The 25,987-nt window shown below is 39.4% G+C and overlaps 2 protein-coding genes across 2 annotated transcripts in view; both read right to left on the reverse strand.

Annotated features, from left to right (window-relative positions):
* LOC127528026 (craniofacial development protein 2-like) overlaps positions 1 to 25,987 on the reverse strand; it is a 1,148,403-nt gene that overhangs the window by 664,387 nt on the left and 458,029 nt on the right. The window lies entirely within an intron of this gene.
* Positions 1 to 25,987, reverse strand: part of LOC114660741 (uncharacterized) — a 149,051-nt gene that overhangs the window by 93,578 nt on the left and 29,486 nt on the right. Inside the window, exons 3-5 of the mRNA XM_051928530.1 lie at positions 25,229 to 25,326; positions 14,030 to 14,104; positions 12,060 to 12,126 (exon numbers count right to left, since the gene is read on the reverse strand). Coding sequence (XP_051784490.1) covers positions 12,060 to 12,126; positions 14,030 to 14,104; positions 25,229 to 25,326 — 240 coding nt within the window. The remainder of the gene's footprint in view (positions 1 to 12,059; positions 12,127 to 14,029; positions 14,105 to 25,228; positions 25,327 to 25,987) is intronic.

Here is a 25,987-nt window from a genome sequence, read left to right on the forward strand (position 1 = left end):
TTATTGTAAGGTCACGTGTTAATGAAATCTTTAGTAATTGACTGCCTGCTAATTTTATTATGTCTTGGAATGGCCTATAAATTATTTTTTAATGAACTTCCTGTGATTATTAAATTCAAAGAAACAATACAGAATTTTAATTAAAACAGGACCCTCAAGATATTGGCCTGAAAAGCAGGCTTGCTGCCAGGACAATGTTAGCCAAATCCTAATTACGCTGAAAACAGGGGAAACAAGGCAGACAATCCATGGGAATTAGGATACACAGATGTCTCTGGAGAAAATATTATTTAGAGTAGACCATCAGTGCCTGCCATTGGTGTTTTTGTTATTTTTATTTTACTTTCAGCTGCTCCAAGGTGAACACACACCTGGCTGCTGAGCAGGATGCGATTAATCATTCTGTTCCTCCACACTAAGGAAGAATCTAATAGAATGCCTAAGGCAGAGTTAAAACAAGTTCTATATTAATTTAATACAGAAGACATTTTATGAGCTTTAGGTGACTTAAAGACAAACAAAAACCTAGGGCATGATGGGATTTTACCAGCAGTGCTGAAAAAATTAACTATTTGCAAACCACTTCCAGGAATCATATTATAGAATGCAAGATATGCAAGTAAGTATATCTTTGTCACATTGTTAAGAAGACCTGAGCCTTACAGTAATTTGCTTTATTTGTGTATGTCAAAAAGCATATCAGAATCCATACACACACTTACTATCACTTAAAAGCAATTGCAAACTCAGCTGTTAAAGCATTGAACAGATTGTGTTTCATATCAACTGTAAAACATGCGTGATAAATACTGATAAGAACATAATGCAGACCAATCAGGGGTCTTTTAGTATTGATTTGAATGTTACTGTTTGCTAAGATCCTGGAGTGGAGCTCGGCTTCGCAGCGCATTTCCCACCAGAGTTCAAAAGCAACAACTCGCCACCTTCTGCAGTTACACAAAGACCCTAGAATATACTGACAAACAAGTTTTAAATATGGCTACCTCAATGAAGTCTTAAAGCTCAAGAGGACAGACACACAGTGCAATGATGATTATTCACAGGAAGACTGACACATGTCCAAATGTCGGTGCACTTTACCCAGCGATCCCTCTTCCACAAGGTATGAGAAACAAAAACTAAGTGCTCAGAGGTAATCTAGTTTAAGCAAATTTCTTTCAATGATGCTGGGGCAGAGCTCAGGAATATGAAAAAACAAATATATTTTTGATTGAATCATGTCTCTCCCCTTAAGTCTGAGGTCACTGCTGCTGACTGAAGTTAGTGGCAATCATTTGCAACTCATTGCCCCACCTGGTGCAGGAGGAACTAAAACTAAAGACTCACAAAACAGTTCTTTGCAACAGCAGTATGCAGAAGTCTGTCTCTGCATGAACCATGTTTCAGACCTGGTAGCAGATTTACAACAAAAACATTTATTTCTATAGCACATTTTCATACAGGGTGGCACAGTGGCGCAGTGGTAGCACTGCTGCCTCGCAGTAAGGAAACCTGGGTTCACTTCCCGGGTCCTCCCTGTGTGGAGTTTGCATGTTCTCCCCGTGTCTGCGTGGGTTTCCTCCTGGTGCTCCAGTTTCCTCCCACAGTCCAAAGACATGCAGGTTAGATGCATTGGTGATCCTAAATTGTCCTTTGTGTGTGTGTGCCCTGCGGTGGGCTGGCGCCCTGCCCGGGGTTTGTTCCTGCCTTGTGCCCTGTGTTGGCTGGGATTGGCTCCAGCAGACCCCCGTGACCCTGTGTTAGGATATAGTGGGTTGGAGAATGACTGACTGACATTTTCATACATAAAATGTAGCTCAAAGTACTTTACAACATGTCAAAGAAGTAGTTACATGCAAAGAAAAACAAATTAAATTTAGATAAGAATAATAATGAATAAATATTATATAAAGATAAATACATAATGCACACTTACATAAAAAGATATATAATTAAGAGAAGTCTTTAAATAAAGATTTGCTTTTTTAAGTTTCTATATGACAGTCCGATAAAGGTCAGATGGCCAGGGTGGACATAAAAAAATGTAAAAAAAAAAAGAAAAACTCCAGCTGGAACTGGGCTTCATTCCTGTCAGCTAAGAACAAGAAGCTGAGGCTACACTTGAACATGATCCATCAAGATCTGTCTACTGAAGATTGGAAAAATTATCATCTCTGCTGTGATATGCAGATGGTAGAGTTAAAAATGACATAAATAGCATTAATCAATGGATCCATCCTGGCTTTTGTCAACAGTACATGCTGGTGATGGTGGTGTAGTCGTGTGAGGAGTGTTATCTTAGTATACATTAGGCCTCTTACCATCAATTGAGTGTAATTTGAGTGCAACAGTGTACTTAAGGATAGTTAATAGCCATGTGCATCTCATTATAGCCAAGTCTATTCTTTTTCAAATGGATACTTCAGACAGGTAATGAGCCATATGAAAAACCATACATCATCACACTTTTTCGAACATGACATGAGTTAATTTTACTCCAGTGGTCTACACAGTCCCCATCTTTGGGATGAGATGAAATGAGAGGTCCACAGTTTAATTGTATGGCTAAAACATCTTCAGAAACAGCATAATGCTATCAACTCAGAATGGACCAAATTCCATAACAATCTCAAGCTGTTTTGGAGACAAAAGTAGGTCCAAGATGGAACAGGTTATGTGTACTCAATAAAGTGGACACTGAGTATATGTACAAATTTATTACCACTAGTGTATCCTTTGACACAACAGTGTGACAAACCACTTCCAATACAGAAGGGAATTTGCAGTGTAATATCAAAACTCTAAATGATGTCTAATACCTGACCCAAAACCTAAAACTATACAAAGAAATATTACAAGCTGAAAATCACAACTTCATTTAAGGATGCCACACAAAAGAATATTGTAAAAAAGATTTTAACACAGTGTGGGTTAACACGCTCAAGGAATATCCATCTAGAAGCTGAAATAGGCTTGTCTGCTATAGAATCAAACTTTCATTTTGTTAGAGGTACTGTAAGTGATAGATTTGTTACATTTAATAAAATAAAACATATGAGGACAAAAAGAAAATATGTAATTAATCATAGTGGTTAAGGGAGAACAAATAGACCACAAGGAGAAGTTTCAGATTCATCATAAATACAAGAGGAATACAAAGCATTAGGAAATTTTCTCAAAAATTGGTTAGAAAAAATTGTTTTCCCTTCTAGAACACTACAAGATTAGATGATTCTCTGCCTTCAGTAATATCACAAGACCAAACTGGATTTATTAAAGGCAGACACTTAGCTTCCAATCTTCGATGCCTGTTTAATGTAATATATTCACCCACAAAGTCAAACACCCCAGAGATATTATTATCGTTGGATGCAGAAAAAGCATTTGATATGCTCAAATGGAACTACCTCTTCACTACTTTGGAGAAATTTGGGTTTGGCCTGAACATTTGTGCATGGATCAAACTACTGTATACCAATCCAGAAGCTGCAGTTTGTATTAACAACATTAATTCAGAACACTTTAAACTAGAATGTGGTACCAGACAAAGATGCTCCTTGTCACCACTGCTTTTTGCAATCGCCATTGAGCTACTGGCAATTTACTGTCGAAATGCTTATGAGATAAAGGGGATTATCAGAGAAGAGCTGGAACAGAAAGTTTCTCTGTGCAGATGATATGGTACTGTATATATCAGATCCACAAAATACTGTGCCTGCGGTGCTGACAGCACTAATAGAGTTTCAAAAGATTTCTGGTCTCAGAATCAATTTGAATAAAAGTGTGCTCTTCCCAGTGAATTCTCAACCATACAATATTAGATTGGACATCGCAGATCAGTTTAAATACCTCTGGGTAAACATCACGAGTAGGCATAAAGCTCTTTATCAACAAAATTTTGCCCTCTGTATGGAAAAAAATTAAGCAAGACTTACATGGATGGCCAACCCTTCATCTCACTTTAGCTGGAAGAATTAACATTGTTAAGGTGAATTTCCTTCCTAAGCTTCTCTTTTTATTTCAAAACATTCCAATATACATTAATAGATCTTTTTGTAAGAAATTAGATTCAACCATATCCTCATTTATTTGGAATTCAAAAAATCCATGTATCCAAAGGGCAACCCTACAAAGACTTAAGGCAGAAGGCAGCATGGTCCTACCTAACTTTCAGTTTTATTACTGGGCAGCAAATATACAAGCTATAAAAACATGGACTTGGACACAAATAGATGAATATACGCAGCCAGGTCCACAATAGAAATAAAATCCTGCAGTACTTCTTTATATTTCTTGCTTTGCACCCCAATTAATGCAAGTTATCACCAATATACTAACAACTCAATTGTGCTTCACTCACTCAGAATATGAAACCAATGTAGGAAGTATTTTAAGATAAAGAAGCTTTTATCTGTGGCACCTCTGCACGAGAAGAACCTTTTTCCACCCTGTCAAACATACGCAGTTTTTAATGTCTGGAAAACATTCAGGATTAAATCACTTAGAGATCTGTACATTGTAAAAGATAGCCCGGCCACAGACAAACACAACAATGCAATGTCCACCACACACATGTTTATTTACACAAATATTATATTTATAGTTATTTACAGTTCAGTCCTTGGTTCCTTCAGCTGCCTCCACTCCTGTCCCGCAAGCTCCATCCTTCTTCCACCCAACTCCAGCTCTCTGATTGGAGTGAGGCGGCCCCTTTTATCTCATCCCGGATGTGCTCCAGGTGCCTGACGATGTACTTCCAGCAGCACTCCCCAGTGTGGCAGAAGTGCTGCCCTTGCACCCGGAAGCACTCCGGGCATAAGCCATCCCTGGTCTGTCAGCACTTCCTGGTGTCCCGGAAGTGCTGTCCCCCAGGGAGCAAGGACCGGCCGAGTGCCCAGAGAAAAGAAGCGCCGCTCTCCCGGTTCCTCCTTCCTCCAGGCATCCCTGCGGGGCAGGGTTCCTGGCCATCTATCACAACATAGACAATGTCTTTGCATCTTACAAACAATTACACTCCAAATTTAACTTTCCTGCAACACATTTCTTTCATTACCTTCAAATTAGAAACTTTGTTAAACAGAACTTGCCCAATTTTCCTCACCTCTTACCTACCTCTACACTGGAAAAAATATTGCACAGTCTCGAGGACTCAGACAGCATCTCTGTAATATATAAAACCATTTTATAGTCCCTTCCTTTCAAAGATCCAAAGTACAGTGGGAAAAGGATCTCTCAATCAACATCTCAGAAAAGGAGTGCACAGAATTCACTCGAGCTCCATATGCGCAAAGCATAGAATTATTCAACTCAAAATTATATAGCGCATCTTTCTCATTTAAAATTGTACAAAATGTTTCCAGCGCAAGATCCAACCTGCGAATGCTGCAATCAAGTTCCCGCCTCACTGGGCCACATGTTTTGGGCATGCACCAAATTAACATCATTCTGGACCAAAATATTTAAATGCCTTTCAGTACAGCCTTGGTGTCACAATTCCTCCTAATCCACTAACAGCAGTGTCTGGTGTACTCCCAGATGAACTTAAAGTGGAGAAGGACAAACAAACTGTAATTGCCTTTACTACACTATTGGCATGTAGACATATCTTGCTCAACTGGAAGAATCCTAACTCTCGTCTTTTAAGTCAGTAGGTAACTGATGTTATATACCATTTGAAACTGGAAATTCACACTTAGAGGATCTGTACAATATTTTTTCAGAACCTGGCAGGATCTTATCAATAACATTTTAGAATAAGCATTTAAATTGAGGAAGCAGGTTCTCTCCCCTTTTTTACTCCATTTATCTTTATTAATTTATTACATTATCTATTTACTTATTTTTACTAGCTTAAAGTCTTACTCTGCTGGCCTAGCTCTCTTTCTCATGGAGGGGGAGTTGATTTATTTTGAACCTTTTTGTTTTTTTTTGTAAAACTTCAGTTATTTGTATGGAATGTTATTTGATTTTAATAAAATCAATAAAAAAAAGAAAAAGATGATTCTCCATTGACTGATGTTTAGATCACAACAATGGTGTAAGTCATGTACCCTTAACTGTATCCTCTGTTTTATATTGCAATTAGGATGCTGATCAACTTATTAAAAATGTAATATTTTAGATCTTTCATTAAACTTTGTACCACAATGCTGAAACTACACTGGTAGAATAACTCCTTGCGCTGCAAGTTATTGTAGTTGAAAAACTAATTTTAAACTCTATGAATTTTTCATTAATATTTAAAAGGTACAGTGGTGTGAAAAACTATTTGCCCCCTTCCTGATTTCTTATTCTTTTGCATGTTTGTCACACAAAATGTTTCTGATCATCAAACACATTTAACCATTAGTCAAATATAACACAAGTAAACACAAAATGCAGTTTGTAAATGGTGGTTTTTATTATTTAGGGAGAAAAAAAAATCCAAACCTACATGGCCCTGTGTGAAAAAGTAATTGCCCCTGAACCTAATAACTGGTTGGGCCACCCTTAGCAGCAATAACTGCAATCAAGCGTTTGCGATAACTTGCAATGAGTCTTTTACAGCGCTCTGGAGGAATTTTTGGCCCACTCATCTTTGCAAAATTGTTGTAATTCAGCTTTATTTGAGGGTTTTCTAGCATGAACCGCCTTTTTAAGGTCATGCCATAGCATCTCAATTGGATTCAGGTCAGGACTTTGACTGGGCCACTCCAAAGTCTTCATTTTGTTTTTCTTCAACCATTCAGAGGTGGATTTGCTGGTGTGTTTTGGGTCATTGTCCTGTTGCAGCACCCAAGATCGCTTCAGCTTGAGTTGATGAACAGATGGCCGGACATTCTCCTTCAGGATTTTTTGGTAGACAGTAGAATTCATGGTTCCATCTATCACAGCAAGCCTTCCAGGTCCTGAAGCAGCAAAACAACCCCAGACCATCACACTACCCCCACCATATTTTACTGTTGGTATGATGTTCTTTTTCTGAAATGCTGTGTTCCTTTTACGCCAGATGTAATGGGACATTTGCCTTCCAAAAAGTTTAACTTTTGACTCATCAGTCCACAAGGTATTTTCCCAAAAGTCTTGGCAATCATTGAGATGTTTCTTAGCAAAATTGAGACGAGCCCTAATGTTCTTTTTGCTTAACAGTGGTTTGCGTCTTGGAAATCTGCCATGCAGGCCGTTTTTGCCCAGTCTCTTTCTTATGGTGGAGTCGTGAACACTGACCTTAATTGAGGCAAGTGAGGCCTGCAGTTCTTTAGACGTTGTCCTGGGGTCTTTTGTGACCTCTCGGATGAGTCGTCTCTGCGCTCTTGGGGTAATTTTGGTCGGCCGGCCACTCCTGGGAAGGTTCACCACTGTTCCATGTTTTTGCCATTTGTGGATAATGGCTCTCACTGTGGTTCGCTGGAGTCCCAAAGCTTTAGAAATGGCTTTATAAACCTTTACCAGACTGATAGATCTCAATTACTTCTGTTCTCATTTGTTCCTGAATTTCTTTGGATCTTGGCATGATGTCTAGCTTTTGAGGTGCTTTTGGTCTACTTCTCTGTGTCAGACAGCTCCTATTTAAGTGATTTCTTGATTGAAACAGGTGTGGCAGTAATCAGGCCTGGGGGTGGCTACGGAAATTGAACTCAGGTGTGATACACCACAGTTAGGTTATTTTTTAACAAGGGGGCAATTACTTTTTCACACAGGGCCATGTAGGTTTGGATTTTTTTTCTCCCTAAATAATAAACACCATCATTTAAAAACTGCATTTTGTGTTTACTTGTGTTATATTTGACTAATGGTTAAATGTGTTTGATGATCAGAAACATTTTGTGTGACAAACATGCAAAAGAATAAGAAATCAGGAAGGGGGCAAATAGTTTTTCACACCACTGTATATTCCAATCCTAGTTTTAAATTCTATGAATTATGTATTAATATTTAAATGATTAATTCCAAGCTTATAAATAAAAGAATCTGTTAGTCCTATGTATGCTAAGTCAATCACTTTGGTTACTTAGTATTGTACAATATATTAATTACATTTGGGTAAAGTGGGATGTAAAACTTCTATTAACAGTTCCATCTGAGACATTGTTGCATGTCAGGCCCAACTTATAATATTCTTTTCATCGTCTGAATTCACTGGTAAACCTAATGTTTTGGTTTATAAACATGGGCAGTGGTTATCTGAAATGACTGGAACAGTAACAATTGTAGGGTAAAGAGACAGTCAAAAACATGCAGTAAATTAACTGAGGAAAAAAACCTGGTTCAAAAAAGCAAGTATGACTATCATCAAATGTTAAATGTACTGGGTGCTGTGGGGGTGCTTTAGCTAACACTCCACATTAGTTTTGCATTGAAAACAACGACAGTGCTTCAAGACTGGCAGAATGGTGTGGTAGTCCAGATTTTTAAAAAGAGATCAAAATTCATATAAATAAGAAGGTAAAACAGCACATATGTCAAGGTGCTTATTGTGACACTGCCTTTCAACTAAAATACTTTGAAATACACATATTAAAGATGTAAAAATAAAATTAAAAAAAAAGTTTTTGCAGTTACCTTTGAGACCTTCATGGCAATAGTAATTTATGGTCACCTCAAAAGTTGCCAGGAGCCTCTCCATAGTTTCAGCCTACATATTTTTCACGCAAATTGCAACTCATTTTTACTCATCTTAAATCTATAAGAGCTCCTCATCAGTTTATTCTGTTTCATAAAGATATATGAAGTTATCTCAGGAAGAATGAAGAAGGCAGTATGAGCACCAAATGTGACTAAAACATGCAGTGATTTTATGCTGGTATACAAGAAAACATGATCCATCTATTCAGAAGCAAGTACCAAAGCATAGTGAATGAAACATTTAAAGGTCCTGGCACTCCTGGCAGTTCTAATTGGAAGTGTGTTTAAAATTTTTCTAACCCTAAGAAAGGTGCCAAAAATGCACAACAGACAGGCAAGAAGGTCAGGGATATGCACAAAAGTCAAAATACCAAAGAAAAGACTCCTGAAGAGCTCAATACACAGAATCTGAAAGAGAACAAGCAAAAAAGGACTTTACACTGTCTAGATTTGTTTTCCCTAACTAAACTACAAAAAATATTTGTTTTGGTTTCTAAATCCATAGATAAAGTACTTGCAGCACAACAATTTGGAATACACTGTGCATCCCAAAATCATTTATCAGTGATGTCCAATCACGAGACTAGCAATGAATATCATTGGAATAAACAACATGGAGATGGTCATATAAAACTAGAATAAATACCAGTATCCAAAAGAAAAAAACAAGAACAGGAGAGCATTGTAGTGACATTAGCTTCATAATGATATACTCTATTAAGGGATACATAAATATCTAATAAATCTACAAAAAAAATCAAAAATAGTAAACAGGAACCCCAAAGCTCAGTTTAGGGCAATGCAGTTCATCAGGGAAGCCTAATGTATCCTCATCTTCATAGCACTAGTGTAAAATGACTATATAACACCTACTCAGTTCAAGATCAAATGGTACAAATCACTAACGGCACTAAGTGACCTCAATTTGTTTTAGGTTCCTTATTCATCAGTTGTCAAACTACCCTAATTACTGTATTCAAAATCCCTTTAAGGAGCTGATCCTGTTTAGTCCTATTCATTAGTAAAGAAAACATAGAAAATGACTGTCTTCAGTGACTGGTTAAAGAAAAGTGGCACAGCATTGAAACTATGAAATGGAAAATAAAACAGAGGGACTTTGCATAATAGCAACATAATCAAAGAGCGACAAATAAACTTGAAAGGAAAATTTGGATTAGCAATTTAACAAGTGTAAGTCTGCCTACTGTTTGTCTTCTTCTTCCGGAGGTCAGATTCTTGACCTCACAATTCCCAGCCCTCCAGCTTGAGAAGAAGCGTGAATGACTAAGCCTGCAGAGCTCAAGTAATATTGTCTTCTTTTTCGGCTACCCTTGCTCTTATTGAGGGTCTAATTAATAATGTCACCTCGACCCTTCTAGCAGGCTTGTCATCTTAAATCTTGTGTATATGCTAGAAAGAAGGTGTATACTTAAAAAAGCAACACATAATACATACTTTGCAGAGATGCTTTGTGAAAAGTAACACTGTTATCCCTTTGTCACAGTTATCATTTTACAAATTAAAAATTTGTATACAAAAAAAAAGCAAGAGAGAGAAGCAAAATACTTAAGTACCCATAAGAATAGGTAGAGAAACTACAAAAGATGTAGTTAAGCCAGCTAATGTTATGTTGACTACAGGTTTCTGCCTTATGGGTAATGCTGCTGATGTAGGCTCCAGCCACCACAACCCTCAATTGCAATAAGTGAGTTTGATATTTAATGGGTGGTGGATAGGTAAGCCAGTGTCATAATCAATCTAAAAATGCAAACACAAGACTAAAGTTAAAACACTGAAATAGCAGTGACACAGAAGGAAAAGAGAGCATCTGACATTTAAAATGTTTAAGAACAGTAGAGAAGGATGAGTGTCTCTCTTTGTCTCTGTTGGTGCTGTCTCACAGACTGAGGATGGCTAACAGCATGGCATATCTCCAACTGTCTCTCATTGTGTGTATCAGTTGTTCCCTGTTCTTCTGTCCAGTTTATTATATTACTCATCGAGGATGTTATCCTTCCTTGTGAACATTTTCATTTAATTTTTAGTTCTATAATGTTTGTAATATTGTGTACTTTTTGTGTCTGTATACAAAGTATTTATGTTTTCTTCTTTTTTGTTATATTTCCACCTCCAGTGTCTTATTCAATTTGTGTTAAACCTGTTCATTAGTTATTCTCTCTGTCCACAAAATACGTAAAATGTTCCTGTTAGTTCATATTTGAAATGTTTTTATCCATGTAGGATGTCTGATTTTAGCAGCCATGCCTTGCAACCATAAAGAAAGGATGGCCAAATTTTAAATTTTAAATTATAAAGGATGTTTTTCATTTTTGTAAGCGCTGAACATGCTTGTTCTATTCTAGCTCTTACTTCATCCTTAGCGTAAAAAGCGTCATCAACAATCCTTCCCAAATATAAAAAGTGAGTCTACTTGATTTCAATGTTAAGGCCAAATTAACTAAGCGAGAACTGGAGATGGTGGATGATACAAAGATGAAGCAGATTTCCTTCAGAACATTGCTAATGGACTTCAAAGTGGAAGACACCAGGCTTTAGTGAACAATAATTCTTTTTTTTAAACTTTAGCTTTCTACCGGTGAGACCTGCAGATGTAAAATGAAGTTTCTCCCACCCAGCCCCTAGCTACCACTGTCTTTTCCTTGAAAGCGAGACACTGCTTAGATAAACAGAAACCAGTTACTTTAAATACTAGGTCTGAAGAGGCTTGCAATGTATTCGATCACTTTATCATTTTGTAACAAGGTAGAGAAGGATGCTCAATATGAGTTGGTTTTAGCACCTGCTAGATGTAATTTATTTTCTATATATTCATCCTTTCAAGATACAGCTGCAAGATGCAGGAGACACAATTACTCATAAGTGGCAGAGCAAAGAAGAATGAATTAATCTTTTAGTCACAGCTACAGAACTTCACATTTCCAGCTAGGGAAGATGTGTGTTTGCTGTCATAGCTTCCTATGCTTGCAGGTTAGTTACCAATTGTTACAAACAAACTCTTTGTGTTACAGATTACAAAAAAAAATAACATCCATCCATCCATTTTGCAACCCGCTGAATCCGAATACAGGGTCACGGGGGTCTGCTGGAGCCAATCCCAGCCAACACAGGGCACAAGGCAGGAAACAATCCTGGGCAGGGTGCCAACCCACCGCAGGACACACACAAACACCAAGCACACACTAAGGCCAATTTAGAATCACCAATCCACCTAACCTGCATGTCTTTGGACTGTGGGAGGAAACCGGAGCGCCCGGAGGAAACCCACGCAGACACGGGGAGAACATGCAAACTCCACGCAGGGAGGACCCGGGAAGTGAACCCAGGTCCCCAGATCACCCAACTGCGAGGCAGCAGCGCTACCCACTGCGCCACCGTGCCGCTAAAAAAAATAACATTAATATCCTATTTAGAGCTGTAGCAGATGTGTTGCTTACCTTCTTCACTTCAAAACAAGCAGCAAAATCATCAAACGAAAATTTGGAATGGCTTATAAGACCAAGTCTAAAATAATAAAGAAACATAATAGCATTGGTTTAGAAAACATCACACATGTAATGGATGTAAGATTACCATATGCAGTGAAATCATTTAATGGTGTGTAGTTGAGTCAAATGTCTTTTTTTGAAGATGATTGCATTGAAAAGAAAAGCCATGCAGCTTAATTCTCAAGAAAAGAACAATAAAGATATTCAGTTGTTACACTGAGATGGAGATATTCAGTTGTTACAATGAGACAATACAAAGTACTAAAGTCAAGAAAAAATGCTACAATACAATACAATATTTACAATTTACTTATTCAGAAAGTAAATGTTAAATTACCTGGGAGTACTTACTTAAAATTATTTAGAGGTCTGCATCTTCTACCAGCAAAAGTGGAGATACAGAAAATGTATAGGTGTAAATTTCACAGGAAGCGTGCACCACTGATCCATCCATCCATTTTTTCTTACAGGTTACCATTGGACACACTCACTCATTTTAAGTAAATTTCAAATTGGTAGTTTAATTAATCTGAAAATTTTTATCTTATCAACAGGAAAAATATCCACATGAAAAACATGCCAACTCCAATCATACATTTACCACACTTTTAGTATTTTAATAACAACTGTCAAAGAGGAGGTAATGTGCATTAAAATCAGTATGGGCACACTATACAGACAGTAAAACTGCAAATGCTCAAAGTTTGCATTTTTCTTACATTTACTAAGGTGAAGAATTCAATAATCTCCCAACAATTACTTATCCCAGCTGTCAGTTTAACATGAATTCTTTAAAAAAATCATAATGTCATGATTTTGCTATTTATATAAATCTTTTGATATATTCTTATTATGGACAATTTTTCCATCCTCTGCCATTAATGTTGAAATGATGCGTAATGTCTTCATACAATTTAAGATGGCAGTGTAGTAAGCCTGACCTCCTAGCATATGGATGTTTTATAAAACAGACTAATCTTTTGATTAGTGATTTAATTAAGGATTGGATTTTTTGGTTACTAGCCTTAGTGTGTGACTGGCAGCTGATGGATGACCTAGGGAAGCAGTTGATCACGAGGGTGACACTCCAGCTAGATTTGGTCTTTACTTGTGACTGTTTTAAGCAAGTGACTGGAAAGAGGAGGCTCATGAGCGTAAAAAGGCCAAATACTTCGAAGTGGTTGATAAAAGAAGAGCTACCAAGAATGTCATGAAAGCTGCAGAAAAACCTTCAAGGTGGTTGTGGATCAACAGGTGGGATCCATAGTGTAGCGATTTACTTCGATACAAGCCAGGTGACTGCTCACTCCTGGCTGGGTCACCCAGGTGAGGGTATCTGATGATCTAAGATCTGAAACATCCTATGATCCTGGGTCCAACACTGATGATGTGTCCAAGTTACACCATCTGGTGTATTAAGAACAAAGATACCAATACATCTAAAAGGAATGCATTTAGGCATTGAAGTATACAGAATATCTATGCAAATTCAGAGAGAAGATGTAGTGTCTAGGCGAGCAATTCACTGCGGTTTTATGTTACAGAGGGACAGCATCACCAACACTTCTATATAAATTGCATAAAAGTAGGAAAGGTATGGTTCTGATCACCCTGTTAAATAGGTTATACAATACATAGAGCCCAGTACAATACAAATAAAACAATGACTTCAGCATTTTTAGGAATCTGGTACAATTCACAAAGCAAATTAATTTATTTTCCAATCAAGAGAACATTTAAGCAAGCACATCTTATACATTTACAAAATGACAGCAAGATAGAATGGAGCACCCCATAACTGTGTTCTTCACCCTCCTAAAATTCAGGTATAGTACCTTGAGCAAGCAACAAATATAACAATATGGAAACTTTTCTACTGTATGTTTGCAGCAAAATAAGACAACATTGAAAACCATTACCTGCTTAAAATGCTGTTAATTTGCTGAGAAGTAAGAAATCCACATAAATTCCAAAGAATGCGGGTAAGGGCCTCCCTGACAGAAAACAAAAGAATTACTTTAAAAAAAATAAGACATATCTGCTCATGCTGAAAAAATGTACAATTACTATTAGGTACTATTGGTTAGGAGTGCTAAATATTTGGCATCCAGTAAAAGAAAACAAAATTAACTGCTTTGGCTTAATATTTTCTTTCACCATTCTGCCACAAAGAAACAAAAGTAAAATAGGTTTAGTTCAGATCCTTGTTTGTTACCAGGTGGTGCACATCTTTATGTGAGCAGTATTAAGAGGTGACTCCATTCTGCATCTACATATATAATTCACTAAGCCGCCGACAAGTAGACACCCATGGAAAGCACGCAAGACACCACGCCCATCAACTCTAAGACCATTGGATACGACAACAACTCACAGAGCCACGCCCACCAACTCGGACGCAGCAACTCACAGAGCACAGCGTCATTCGCGTTCGTCTCTACTACACTCCACATGCACCTCTGAAGAAGTATGTTTGTCACGGATGTAAATCGCTGTATGCGGTGTGTAGAATAGTTTGCGAGGGGTATCTCATGGTCTTACAGTTGGTGGGCGGGTCTCTGTTAGTTGCTCTTGCGAGGTTCAGTCTCTCCCTGTGCATTTCCTGTGCGACACACACACACACAGAGGCAGCGCGAGAGAGAGAGCCGCACACGCACACAGTCAGCGCCAGAGAGAGACAGACGCACACACACACACAGAGGCAGAGAGAGAGAGAGAGAGAGCCACGCACACACACAGGCAGCGCCAGAGAGAGGCAGAGGCACACACACAGGCAGTGAGAGAGAGAGAGCCGCGCACACACACAGGCAGCGCGAGAGAGAGACAGAGGCACCCACACAGGCAGTGAGAGAGAGAGCCACGCACACACACATGCAGCACCAGAGAGAGACAGACGCACACACACAGGCAGCGCGCGAGAGAGAGAGACGCACACATACAGGCAGCACGAGCGAGAGAGAGGGCTGGACTCATAAGGTAGGAAGGCAGTTAAAGAATGCACTGGGCTTGATTTTGTTTTCACTTCTGTTTACAGCGATCGGTTCGTAGTGTGCATTTTTGAAAAGTTATTTTTCTTGGTGGTTTATTAAATTACGGATTTTTTCAAATGTTTATTTTTTGTTGCTATAGCGCAAACTATTGCAGTGTTAGTTTTCTCTGTTGTTCAAGGTTTTCTCAGTGTTATTCAATGTTTTTACTTTTAGTTTACTATTACGCTGTGCATTCTATGGTATAATTAACTATATTTGTGCTTAAAAACTTACAAAAATATATATTTACATACAGTTCGTATGGTCTGGAATGGATTAATTGTATTTACATACAATCCTATGGGAGAAATTGCTTCGGTTCATGACCAAATCGGTTTACGACCAGAGTTTGGGAACGAATTATGGTCGTGAACCGAGGTTCCACTGCATTCTTTTCGGTTATGACGAATGACCGCGTCCGCCATCGCAAACTGTTTTACACGCCATGGTCTTAGAGTTGGTGGGTGGGTCTCCGTGAGTTGCTCTTGTGAGCGGGCACATGACCAGGCAGTGTGTATGCTTCGAGAACGAGGGTGGACGCGGCAGGACCATCTAAGAAGAGGCATGTTTGTCGTGGATGTGAATCGCTGTATGCGGCGTGTAAAAGTTTGTTGCGGATGTGAATCGCTGTATGCAGCGTGTAAAACAGTTTGCGAGGGGTATCCCATGGTCTTAGAGTTGGTGGGCGGGTCTCTGTTAGTTGCTCTTGTGAGCGGGCACATGACCAAGCAGTGTGTATGCTTCGAGAGCAAGGGTGGACGCGACAGCACCATCTAAGAAGAATCATATTTGTCGCGGGTATGAATCGCTGTATGCAGCATGTAAAACAGTTTGCGAGGGGTATCCCATGGTCTTAGCAGTGTCTATGCTTCGATGTGAATCGCTGTATGCAGCGTGTAAAACTCTGTATTGTATGTTGCCCTCTCTAGAGTAACATCTTTTCATTCACCTACAGTCGTATCCTCAAAACCAACCCCATTTGGACAACTGTGTCTTTCAGGAAGTGTTCACCCATCAATACATAATTATGTGGCGTATGCTACGCCACGGGTTGGCTAGTTTCATTTAAAATTCTCTATGTTACATCAATTTGATTAGACACTGCTGTACTGAGGTATAGTCTTTGAAAAAAGGTGGCCTTTAAGTTCATTTAAGCCTAAACAATAAAGTAAATAAAATGCATATATCCAGAAATTTCAAATGGCACTGATGGGAAAAAGCCTTCAACAAAACTTCATCAAGCACTGTAGCAGTTTTCAGCCTTGTAGTCTTGGTTGACCATAATATCATACATTTAACACAAAAGCCAGCATTTTAGACCAATTCCCTTTCCTTGCTGCTTCCTTCAAACAGCCTAGTTCTGCCACTCAGAAGAGAGTCAGCCTTCATTTTGCTGAATTAATATGTTTGATTTCAACAGAACTCTTTAGCAAAACCAGAGCTGCATGAGCATATCTGATATGTGGGTGTTGTAAATATTTACCATCTGATGTCACTTTAATACATGGTATTGTTTTCTTTGGATGTTATGTATTATATTACTGTCACTAGTCTGTAACAGACATGCAATTAAGAATCACATAGCACTATGTACACATGACATAAACTTGAATTTGAACTTGAAAGCATTATCAAGTGTTTACATAATAAAGTCATGAAATAAAAAACTACCTTTCATTTACATCATGATCAATGTTTACTACCTTTTTCAAAACATTTATTTATTTGAAATTAATATGTTATAATATCTGAACTGTAATGTATTCTACTGAAAAGTAAACAATGGCACCTACTATTTTTTGTTAAGTGGAATGCTAATTTTTTCCCATTTAAATAGCTGATACTATAAATGAATAATGAAGACAGCTGTTGAAGTTATTTGTCTGACATTATATGGCTCAAAAGTGTAATCATCAAGCTACTGTCTTAGGTCAGCCAAAGGCTGGCGGTCTTAATGTAGAGTGATACGTTATGAATCTTGTGGTATCACAGGATTCATTAGGTCATGGTTGTCTTTTGGAAAAGGTGGTTGCCAAAGTCATGGAAAGTTCCCAACAGCCACTGCAGCATTTCTCTCTGGAGGGTGATTGCTGGGAGCTTATTTACCTGGTGACCTTGACAAAGGGTTACCTTTTCCCCTATATTGTGGAACAGTCTTCAATGACGTTCAGTGTACTTTGCAGCTCTTCCGCCGACTTGGCAAAAATGACAAAGTTATCTGCATATGGAAGGTCAATACCTATCATCTTAGTCGCTTTTGCTTTGATAATTGATGCAGTACAGCAGGGGTCGGCAACCTTTCAGTGGTGTCATGTCAAACCTATGTTACAATGTTATTCCGACACAATTCTACCAATTTTGTTATATATAGTATCAAAATTGGTCTGGTTATAATGGGTATACTTTTGAAGCCCATTATAACTGGATCTTATATTATTGGTCATTCAATATTTTTAAATAAATAGGATCATATGTGAAATGAATGCTTTGTAAAATTTTAATTTTCAACATATTTATTAAAAATTGTATTACAAATTGTAAATTGCAAGTTTTTTCAATACAAAAATTCATAGTTTGAATAAGGAAAAATTACCAAAAAAATTCTAATATGATTAATCATTCTTTATTATTAATCAGAGCTATTAATCAATTAATGCAAAGCAATTGTATAACTACATTCGGTGCCTTTATTTTTGGTTCCAATTATTTGACTAAAATAAGTAGTTTGTTTCTTAAAACCAGAAAGAGCCCTTTTTATAGCTTCACTTTTCTCATCAGAGTTTTTAAACCTGGACTGATGTTTAATTTGCTAATGTCTTTGTACACTTAATGTACGACACACGACAATTTCACAGCATAATGCACACACAGCACGATCCCTTTGTTGTACAAATCCGTATTCATTCGTCCAGGAGTCTTGAAAAGGGCAAACATCAAGTTTTTGCCTTTTATGAGTCATTTTAGGGCAGGATATTACTTAATAATAACAAGAGGTTTGTTTTAATTTACCACAGCCTGCACTGAACACATGGTTTCCATTTACATGTGAGTCGCATTCGCAAAATATAGGTGACAAAGCAAACAGATGCGCTGTAATTAAAATATATTTTTTTACTAAATTTCAATTCAATCAGAGTGCCACTGAAAATTGGTCCATGGCCTCACATCCCGTATGTTGCCAGCCCCTGCAGTACAGATTAAGGAGCTTTTCATTAGACTGGTATTCTTTATACTGATCTCTTAAAATGTGGGTGCAATTCAATTGCCTCAAGCCTATGGACAATCCTATGGGTCTTAGCTGGTGTTCTTAATACTTTACCTATTGGGAAGTGATGTTATTTTTACACGCAAAGAAGGGTTTCCTCTTTTAATATGTCTACTAGGTATTGAATTTCTACTTTGTGTTTATGAAAATTGTACTATGTTACTGTGAGGTATGGCCAATGTTTCAGTGTAAGGTCTGTGGATGGTAGAACTTCCCACTGCTTTTCACTAATTCAAGAGGAAGTGAAGTCTTTGAATTTAGATAGATAGATAGATAGATAGATAGATAGATAGATAGATAGATAGATAGATAGATAGATAGATAGATAGATAGATAGATAGATAGATAGATAGATAGATAGATAGATAGATAGATAGATAGATAGATAGATAGATAGATAGATAGATAGATAGATAGATAGTTCCGGGTGGAACTGAAGAGTCGCATAGTTTGGGGAGGAATGATCTTCTTAGTCTGTCAGTGGAGCAGGACAGTGACAGCAGTGTGTCACTGAAGCTGCACTTCTGTCTGGAGATGACACTGTGTAGTGGATGCAGTGGATTCTCCATAATTGATAGGAGCCTGCTGAGCACCCATCGCTCTGCCACAGATTTCAAGCTGTCCAGCTCCATGCCAACAATAGAGCCTGCCTTCCTCACCAGTTTGTCCAGGCATGAGGCGTCCTTCTTCTTAATGCTGCCTCCCCAGCACACCACCGCGTAGAAGAGGGCGCTCGCCACAACCATCTGGTAGTACCTCTGCAGCACCTTATTGCAGATGTTGAAGGATGCCAGCCTTCTAAGGAAGTATAACCGGTTCTGTCCTTTCTTACACAGAGCATCAGTATTGGCAGTCCAGTCTAATTTATCATCCAGCTGTACTCCCAGGTATTTATAGGTCTGCACCATCTGCACACAGTCACCTCTGATGATCACAGGGTCCATGAGGGGTCTGGGCCTCCTAAAATCCACCACCAGCTCCTTAGTTTTGCTGGTGTTCAGGTGTAGGTTGTTTGAATCGCACCATTTAACAAAGTCCTTGATTAGGTCCCTATACTCCTCCTCCTGCCCACTCCTGATGCAGCCCACGATAGCAGTGTCGTCAGCGAACCTTTGCACATGGCAGGACTCCGAGTTGTATTGGAAGTCTGATGTATATAGGCTGAACAGGACTGGAGAAAGTACAGTCCCCTGTGGCGCTCCTGTGTTGCTGACCACAATGTCAGACGTGCAGTTCCATAGACACACATACTGAGGTCTGTTTGTAAGACAGTCCATGATCCATGCCACCAGGTATGACTCTACTCCCATCTCTGTCAGCTTGTCCCTAAGGAGCAGAGGTTGGATTGTGTTAAAGGCGCTAGAGAAGTCTAGAAACATAATTCTTACAGCACCACTGCCTCTGTCCAAGTGAGAGAGGGATCGGTGTAGCATATAGATGATGGCATCCACCGCTCCCACCTTCTCCTGATATGCAAACTGCAGAGGGTCGAGGGCGTGTTGAACCTGTGGCCTCAGGTGGTGAAGCAGCAGCCTCTCCATGGTCTTCTTCACATGTGACGTCAGAGCAACAGGCCGGAAGTCATTCAGCTCACTAGGACGTGATACCTTTGGGACTGGGGTGATGCAAGATGTTTTCCAAAGCCTCGGGACTCTCCCCTGTTCCAGGCTCAGGTTGAAGATGCACTGTAGAGGACCCCCCAGCTCCAATGCACAGACCTTCACAAGTCGTGGCAATACACTATCTGGACCCGCTGCTTTGCTGGCACGAAGTCTCCACAGCTCTCTGCTCACCTGCGCTGTTGTAATTGTGGGTGGGGATGTCTCTCCTATGCTGGTATCAGCAGAAGGATATGTGGAGGGTGCAGTACTCCGAGGTGAGAGTGAGAGTGGGTTAGGGTGGTCAAACCTGTTAAAGAAGTTGTTCATTTGGTTTGCTCTCTTCATGTCTCTCTCAATGGTGGCACCCCGCTTCGAGCTGCAGCTAGTGATGATCTTCATCCCATCCTACACTTCCTTCATGCTGTTATTCTGCAACTTCTGCTCCAGCTTTCTCCTGTACTGCTCCTTCGCCGCCCTGAGCTGGACTCTAAGTTCCTTCTGCACGCGCTTGAGCTCATGCTGATCACCGCCTTTAAAAGCCCTTTTCTTCTGGTTCAAAAGGCCCTTGATGTCACTTGTAATCCATGGCTTGTTGTTAGCATAGCAGCGTACAGTTCTTACTGGAACTACAATGTCCATACAGAAGTTGACATAGTCAGTAGTGCAGTCAACAACCTCCTCAATGTTCTCACTATGTGATCCCTGCAGGATATCCCAGTCTGTAGTTCCAAAGCATTCTCTCAGAGCCTTCTCTGCCTCAGGGGACTACTTCCTGAATGAGCGTGTGGTTGTAGGTAGGACCCTCACTCTTGGTTTGTAGTGAGGCTGAAGCAGAACCAGGTTATGATCTGCTTTCCCAAGCGCAGGTAGCGGGATGGCGCTGTATGCGTCTTTAACGCTTGCATACAGTAAATCAATAGTCTTTTTTCCCCGGGTGTTACAGTCCACATACTGGGAGAAGGCAGGTAATGTTTTGTCCAGCGTCACATTGTTAAAGTCTCCAGCGATTAGCACAAGCGTCTCAGGGTGCTGCATTTGTAACTTAGCAACAGTAGAATGGATGATGTCACTCTCTGTCTCCACGTCCGCCCGAGGAGGGATGTAGACAATAACAACAATGATGTGTCCAAGCTCTCTGGGCAAGTAATAGGGACGCAAACTTACGGCCAACAGTTCGATGTCCCTGCAGCAAGTGGAGACTTTGACGTTAACATGTCCAAAGTTACACCACCGTGTATTAACATAGACAGCGAGTCCTCCTCCTTTGTGCTTCCCGCAGGTACTTGCATCTCTGTCCGCTCTAACTGTGCTAAACCCGGGTAGCTCCACGTTAGTATCTGGGATGGTGGTAGTTAGCCACGTTTCGCAAAAGTACAACAAACTGCATTCTCTGTAGGTTCTGACATTTTTCACTAGCGCAGCCAGTTCGTTGATCTTATTTGATAGTGAGTTCACATTTCCCATGATTGCAGAAGGCACCGAAGGCTTAAAACGCCACTTTCTTGCAAGCCGCTTCATTTTTAGCTTAGTGCCGGCTCTGCTGCCACGATACCGCCTTCTTACCTCGTCGGGTATATAGGGAACTACACCGGCACTGGCATTTGTTCTCAGCGCTCGAAATTGAGTACTTGAATAGACGAGTCTTGGCGTGTAAAAATCCATGCCCACGTTGTAAAAAGTAAGTGTGTCCAGGGAACGAATTCACATAAAATAAAGTGATAGGAGTGATCAATAAAAAAGAGAAAAATAAAAGTAGAAAAATAAAGTCGTACACAGAGCTGCTTAAAAGGCTGCCACTCTCAGCGGCGCCTGAGTCATAAGTAAGTAGACAAGGATTACCTAAAATTTGACCTTATTTATTGGTTCTTGGAGAAATCTGTTTTTGAGCTTCATGCTGCTTGCCCTTGGGCACTAACAATTTTTAGAGGCACACAGAAAGTTCATGATTGTGAAAACTGCATGGTGATCTACAGAGCAATAAGTTATTCCAATTATAGCCCATATGTCCCTCCAATTAAGAATGTTGACGATTCCACAGTATAGCAGATGCTAGTGTTTTGATAAGCGCTGCAGTCTCATTTTCTTTTGAATTTGTAGGGTGATGGTGATGACAACAAGGTTGTGTTCCACACATTTGGTTAGAAAGATAATGGTATTTGATTTACTCTTTTCCCCCATCTTCTTTTTTAAATAGCACTGCTACCTGTGTTATTGTCATGCACAACCTTTTTACTGAAGTCCTGCAGCAGGTAAGAGTGAGTGATATACCAGTTGATCCAGTATACCGAATGAAATTATTCTTGAGAAAAAACATTTTAGCAGTATGCTAAAGATTACTAGAAAACTTGCAATTATATTTAAACATGAACACAAACACATTCTATCTCAAAATGTGCAAATGTGTTGGTGTATTTGTTTTTAAAGGTCATTTCTTGTGTATGGACTTTTATGTGTACTATGTGTAATAATTGAGCTTACCCAGAATTTAAAAATATTACCCAGAGTGATGTGCAGTACAACCTGGCTGGTGAGTCAATGATGGCTCAAGCCCACTGTGACTCCATACTGAATGAAGATGGTGTGACAGGCAAGTAATTTGTAGGAGGACCTTTTGTGTTTGCTTGGCAGTGGCAACAGTGAGGATATGAGGAAGAAGCCCCGTTTTTAACAGTTTAAGTCAGAAAACGGAATATCTGGTCTCAAATTATTTTGAATAGCAGAGCATTAACAAATATTTTGACTAATAAGTTGCACGGCTGTGTGTACAAATAATCATTAATACCTTAACTATTTTGTTAATAAATACATTTCAATCTAAAAAATTCATACAATTATACAAAACAATACATCCATCCATCCATTATCCAACCTGCTATATCCTAACTACAGGGTCACGGGGGTCTGCTGGAGTCAATCCCAGCAAGCACAGGGTGCAAGGCAGGAAACAAACCCCGGGCAGGGCACCAGCCCACCACAGACAATACAATACAGTACAATTTATTTTTGTATAACCCAAAATCACATAAGAAGTGCCGCAATGGGCTTTAACAGGCCCTGCCTCTTGACAGCCCCCCATTATATTACAATGGAATCTACCAAAACCTTCAGTAGTTTTAATATGGATTTTTGGTCATACCAACCACTCCTACAAGCAAGATTAGGGTATCTTCCTTAGGGTCATCAGTCAGTGTTACAGTCAGATCAGAGTAAAACTGCTTTGATATTCTAGTTAGCAAAAGAGAATTGGCATATAGGTGCTGATGATGTTTGCTGACTAATGGTTGTTCTGCTGGGCCATTAAACACTTGTTAAGTGTGAGTGTGAGTGACAAACTCACAATGTCTATGTCATCCATTGTTTCTTTCTAGGGTTATATTAGGATAAGGCAGAACTGGACAAACCTGATAGATAATAGCATTCTATATTGCATCATTTCTAGCATTTGCAGGTATAAGAACAATGTGCTAGTGGGAAGGTTAGTACATTGGTAGATGATCTTATTTTTGATAACAAAGCCTTCTTCATGAATGTATTGGCTTTTGGCCAATGGTCCATTCAAAAAGAATGAGTGCTGACTTCTGCCTTCTCTGAGTTGTCCACATTGAACAGACATGACAGGGTGCAATGTTGTTGCTGTATCTTACAAGTTCCGTAGTTTTTCTTTCGGAAATGTCACTGGTGCTATAAACCCATGAGCATAGTCAACCTCGGGAACAAACTTCAACAGTTTGCCCTATAGTTTCCACCACAGGTAGGTAATCCTACCACAAACAGTCTTTTTGCCAGGATAGAAAAAAGACAACTAATGTGGAAAGCACCTATTCTAACCCATTTTCCTCTAATGAAGTGAATAAAGGGGATCCTGATTAGGATTGCTTTGTCAGATTCTAGTGTGAGTGAGTGCACTTTGTGATGAACATTGTGGACTGTAGGGTGCGGTCCAGTTCTCCAAAACCCACACAGACAGGTTCGGACACAAGTATAAAATTAATGAAAAAGTTTTATTGTGGGAAACTCTTGTAAAAGGTGATTCCCACTCCACAACCACAACACAAGACACAAGCAGCAAACAGCAATTCTTTGTCTTTGTCTTCCTCTTTCTTTGGTCACTGCCTCCACTCCCACACACAAGTGTTGTTCTCATTCCTCCTGACTCTGACTCAATTCAAGTGTGGCAGGCAGCTCCTTTTATGTTACACAGAGAAGCACTTCTGGTGTTCCGTAGCTATAGCTCAGAAGCACTTCTAGGTGAGGCGAGTGCCCGAGAAAGTAGGGCTCCCCAGTCCCTCCAGCAACCCCTGGTGGCACCCACGGAACCCAATAGGGCTGAGTCCAAGAACTTCAGTTGCCATGATGCCCTGTGGGAAACCATGATGCTGCTGCAACACAGGGGGGCTCCCATCTAGCAGACCAGGGGAGACAATGCCCAGTGTAAGCAGTCTCCCCCTGTCCTTCCAGGTTGAGGGCATCCCAACCAGGCCAGATTCCTGGCCATCTTTTACACCATCTATCCATTATTTTTTTAAAAATATAAATAAATAAATATAAACATAAAATCACAGGAGGGAGACAAATCCTAGAAGCACTGAGCACAAGCAGGGACCACACCTGGATGGGACACTCATCATTTGCAGGGCACACACTTTTAAGATGTCAGTGGAGACTGGAATATATGGGAAGAAAACCTGTGGGAATACAAACATTGAGTTGAAGTCAGGGCTCTGGAGCTGTAAGGGATTAATACTTACCCCTGCACCGATGTGTTTTCCTAGTGCCTATCACATATATTTGAAATCCTTTAGGATTGAGGGCAGTGATATAGGTTGAGCTTTATGATTAATCAAGAGGTCACTGATTAAGATTGAAATGCAGTTTATTACTAATGTCCTGTCCATGTCAGACAAGAGAATTCACCCTGAAACACTATTACTGCTTCACTTGGTGTTGTAACACACGGGAGTAAAGTCCACTGTATAAATTCACACTTATCTTCATTTCTAGATGATCTTAGGAAAGATGTTTACCATTAGAAAAGAAAACATTTTTCTTTTTTAAAATCTTTCACTGAGTGTGCCTGTCTCAATCATTCATTCTACGGTTATATTAGGATAAGTTAGAACTGGACATACATGATAGATAGTAACATTCCATATTTATAGCATTTCCAGACATAAGAACAATGTGCAAGTGTCAGTGGAAAGATTTTCAGAATTTATGACCTACTTGGAAACCTTGCCTTCACCTTTGGGGTCATTAGCTCGGAACATCTGACGAACATTATGGAGGTTGGTGTGTAGTTTTTCCTTAATCAGCAAGATGATCTAGCCAAGGGTAAAAAGAGACATATTAGAGACCAACCTGGTAACCCTTGAAATACTAGCTTTAGACAAACATAAAATATAAAATAAATTCATATATTCTGTTTATATTGCAATGCTAGTATAATAGAAACAAATAAAACAAGTGAAAAATACTTGCTGGCTATATGATAAAAGGAACTTGCTGCCTTGGTGCTTCTCCATATACAGAACAATGCCATTAGTACATAAGAATGAAAAAAGTATATATTTTTAATAATAACAAGTGAGAAGAAATTCATATAAAGACCTTCTCTTAAACTTAGCTACCTTTATTTAGAACCATTGTTTATCTAGTGGGGTGGCTGAACACCTAATAAACGCTCCCTCCTTCTCACTGATTGCCCCTTTCTCGCTTTCTCTTTTTCTCTCTCTTTCTTATGTCCCCTTTCTACTAGGCCACAGCTCTACCTGAAATTTGACACTCAAACTATATCTGACATGTATTGCAGTGTTAGAGTCAGCCTACCTTGCCATAGAGACACCTTGCTAAAACTCCACCTGGCTACCCCTGCAGCCTTGAACCCTATTTAGATCTTAAGAAGCCGAGTTTCCATGACAAACTCCATGGTACTCTTTTCCACTTCTCTCACTCAAGAGCTTTATCTTGCCCCCTGGCCTGTTT

This window comes from Erpetoichthys calabaricus, chromosome 1 (assembly GCF_900747795.2).
Source record: "Erpetoichthys calabaricus chromosome 1, fErpCal1.3, whole genome shotgun sequence".
Classification (NCBI taxonomy): Eukaryota; Metazoa; Chordata; class Cladistia; order Polypteriformes; family Polypteridae; genus Erpetoichthys; species Erpetoichthys calabaricus.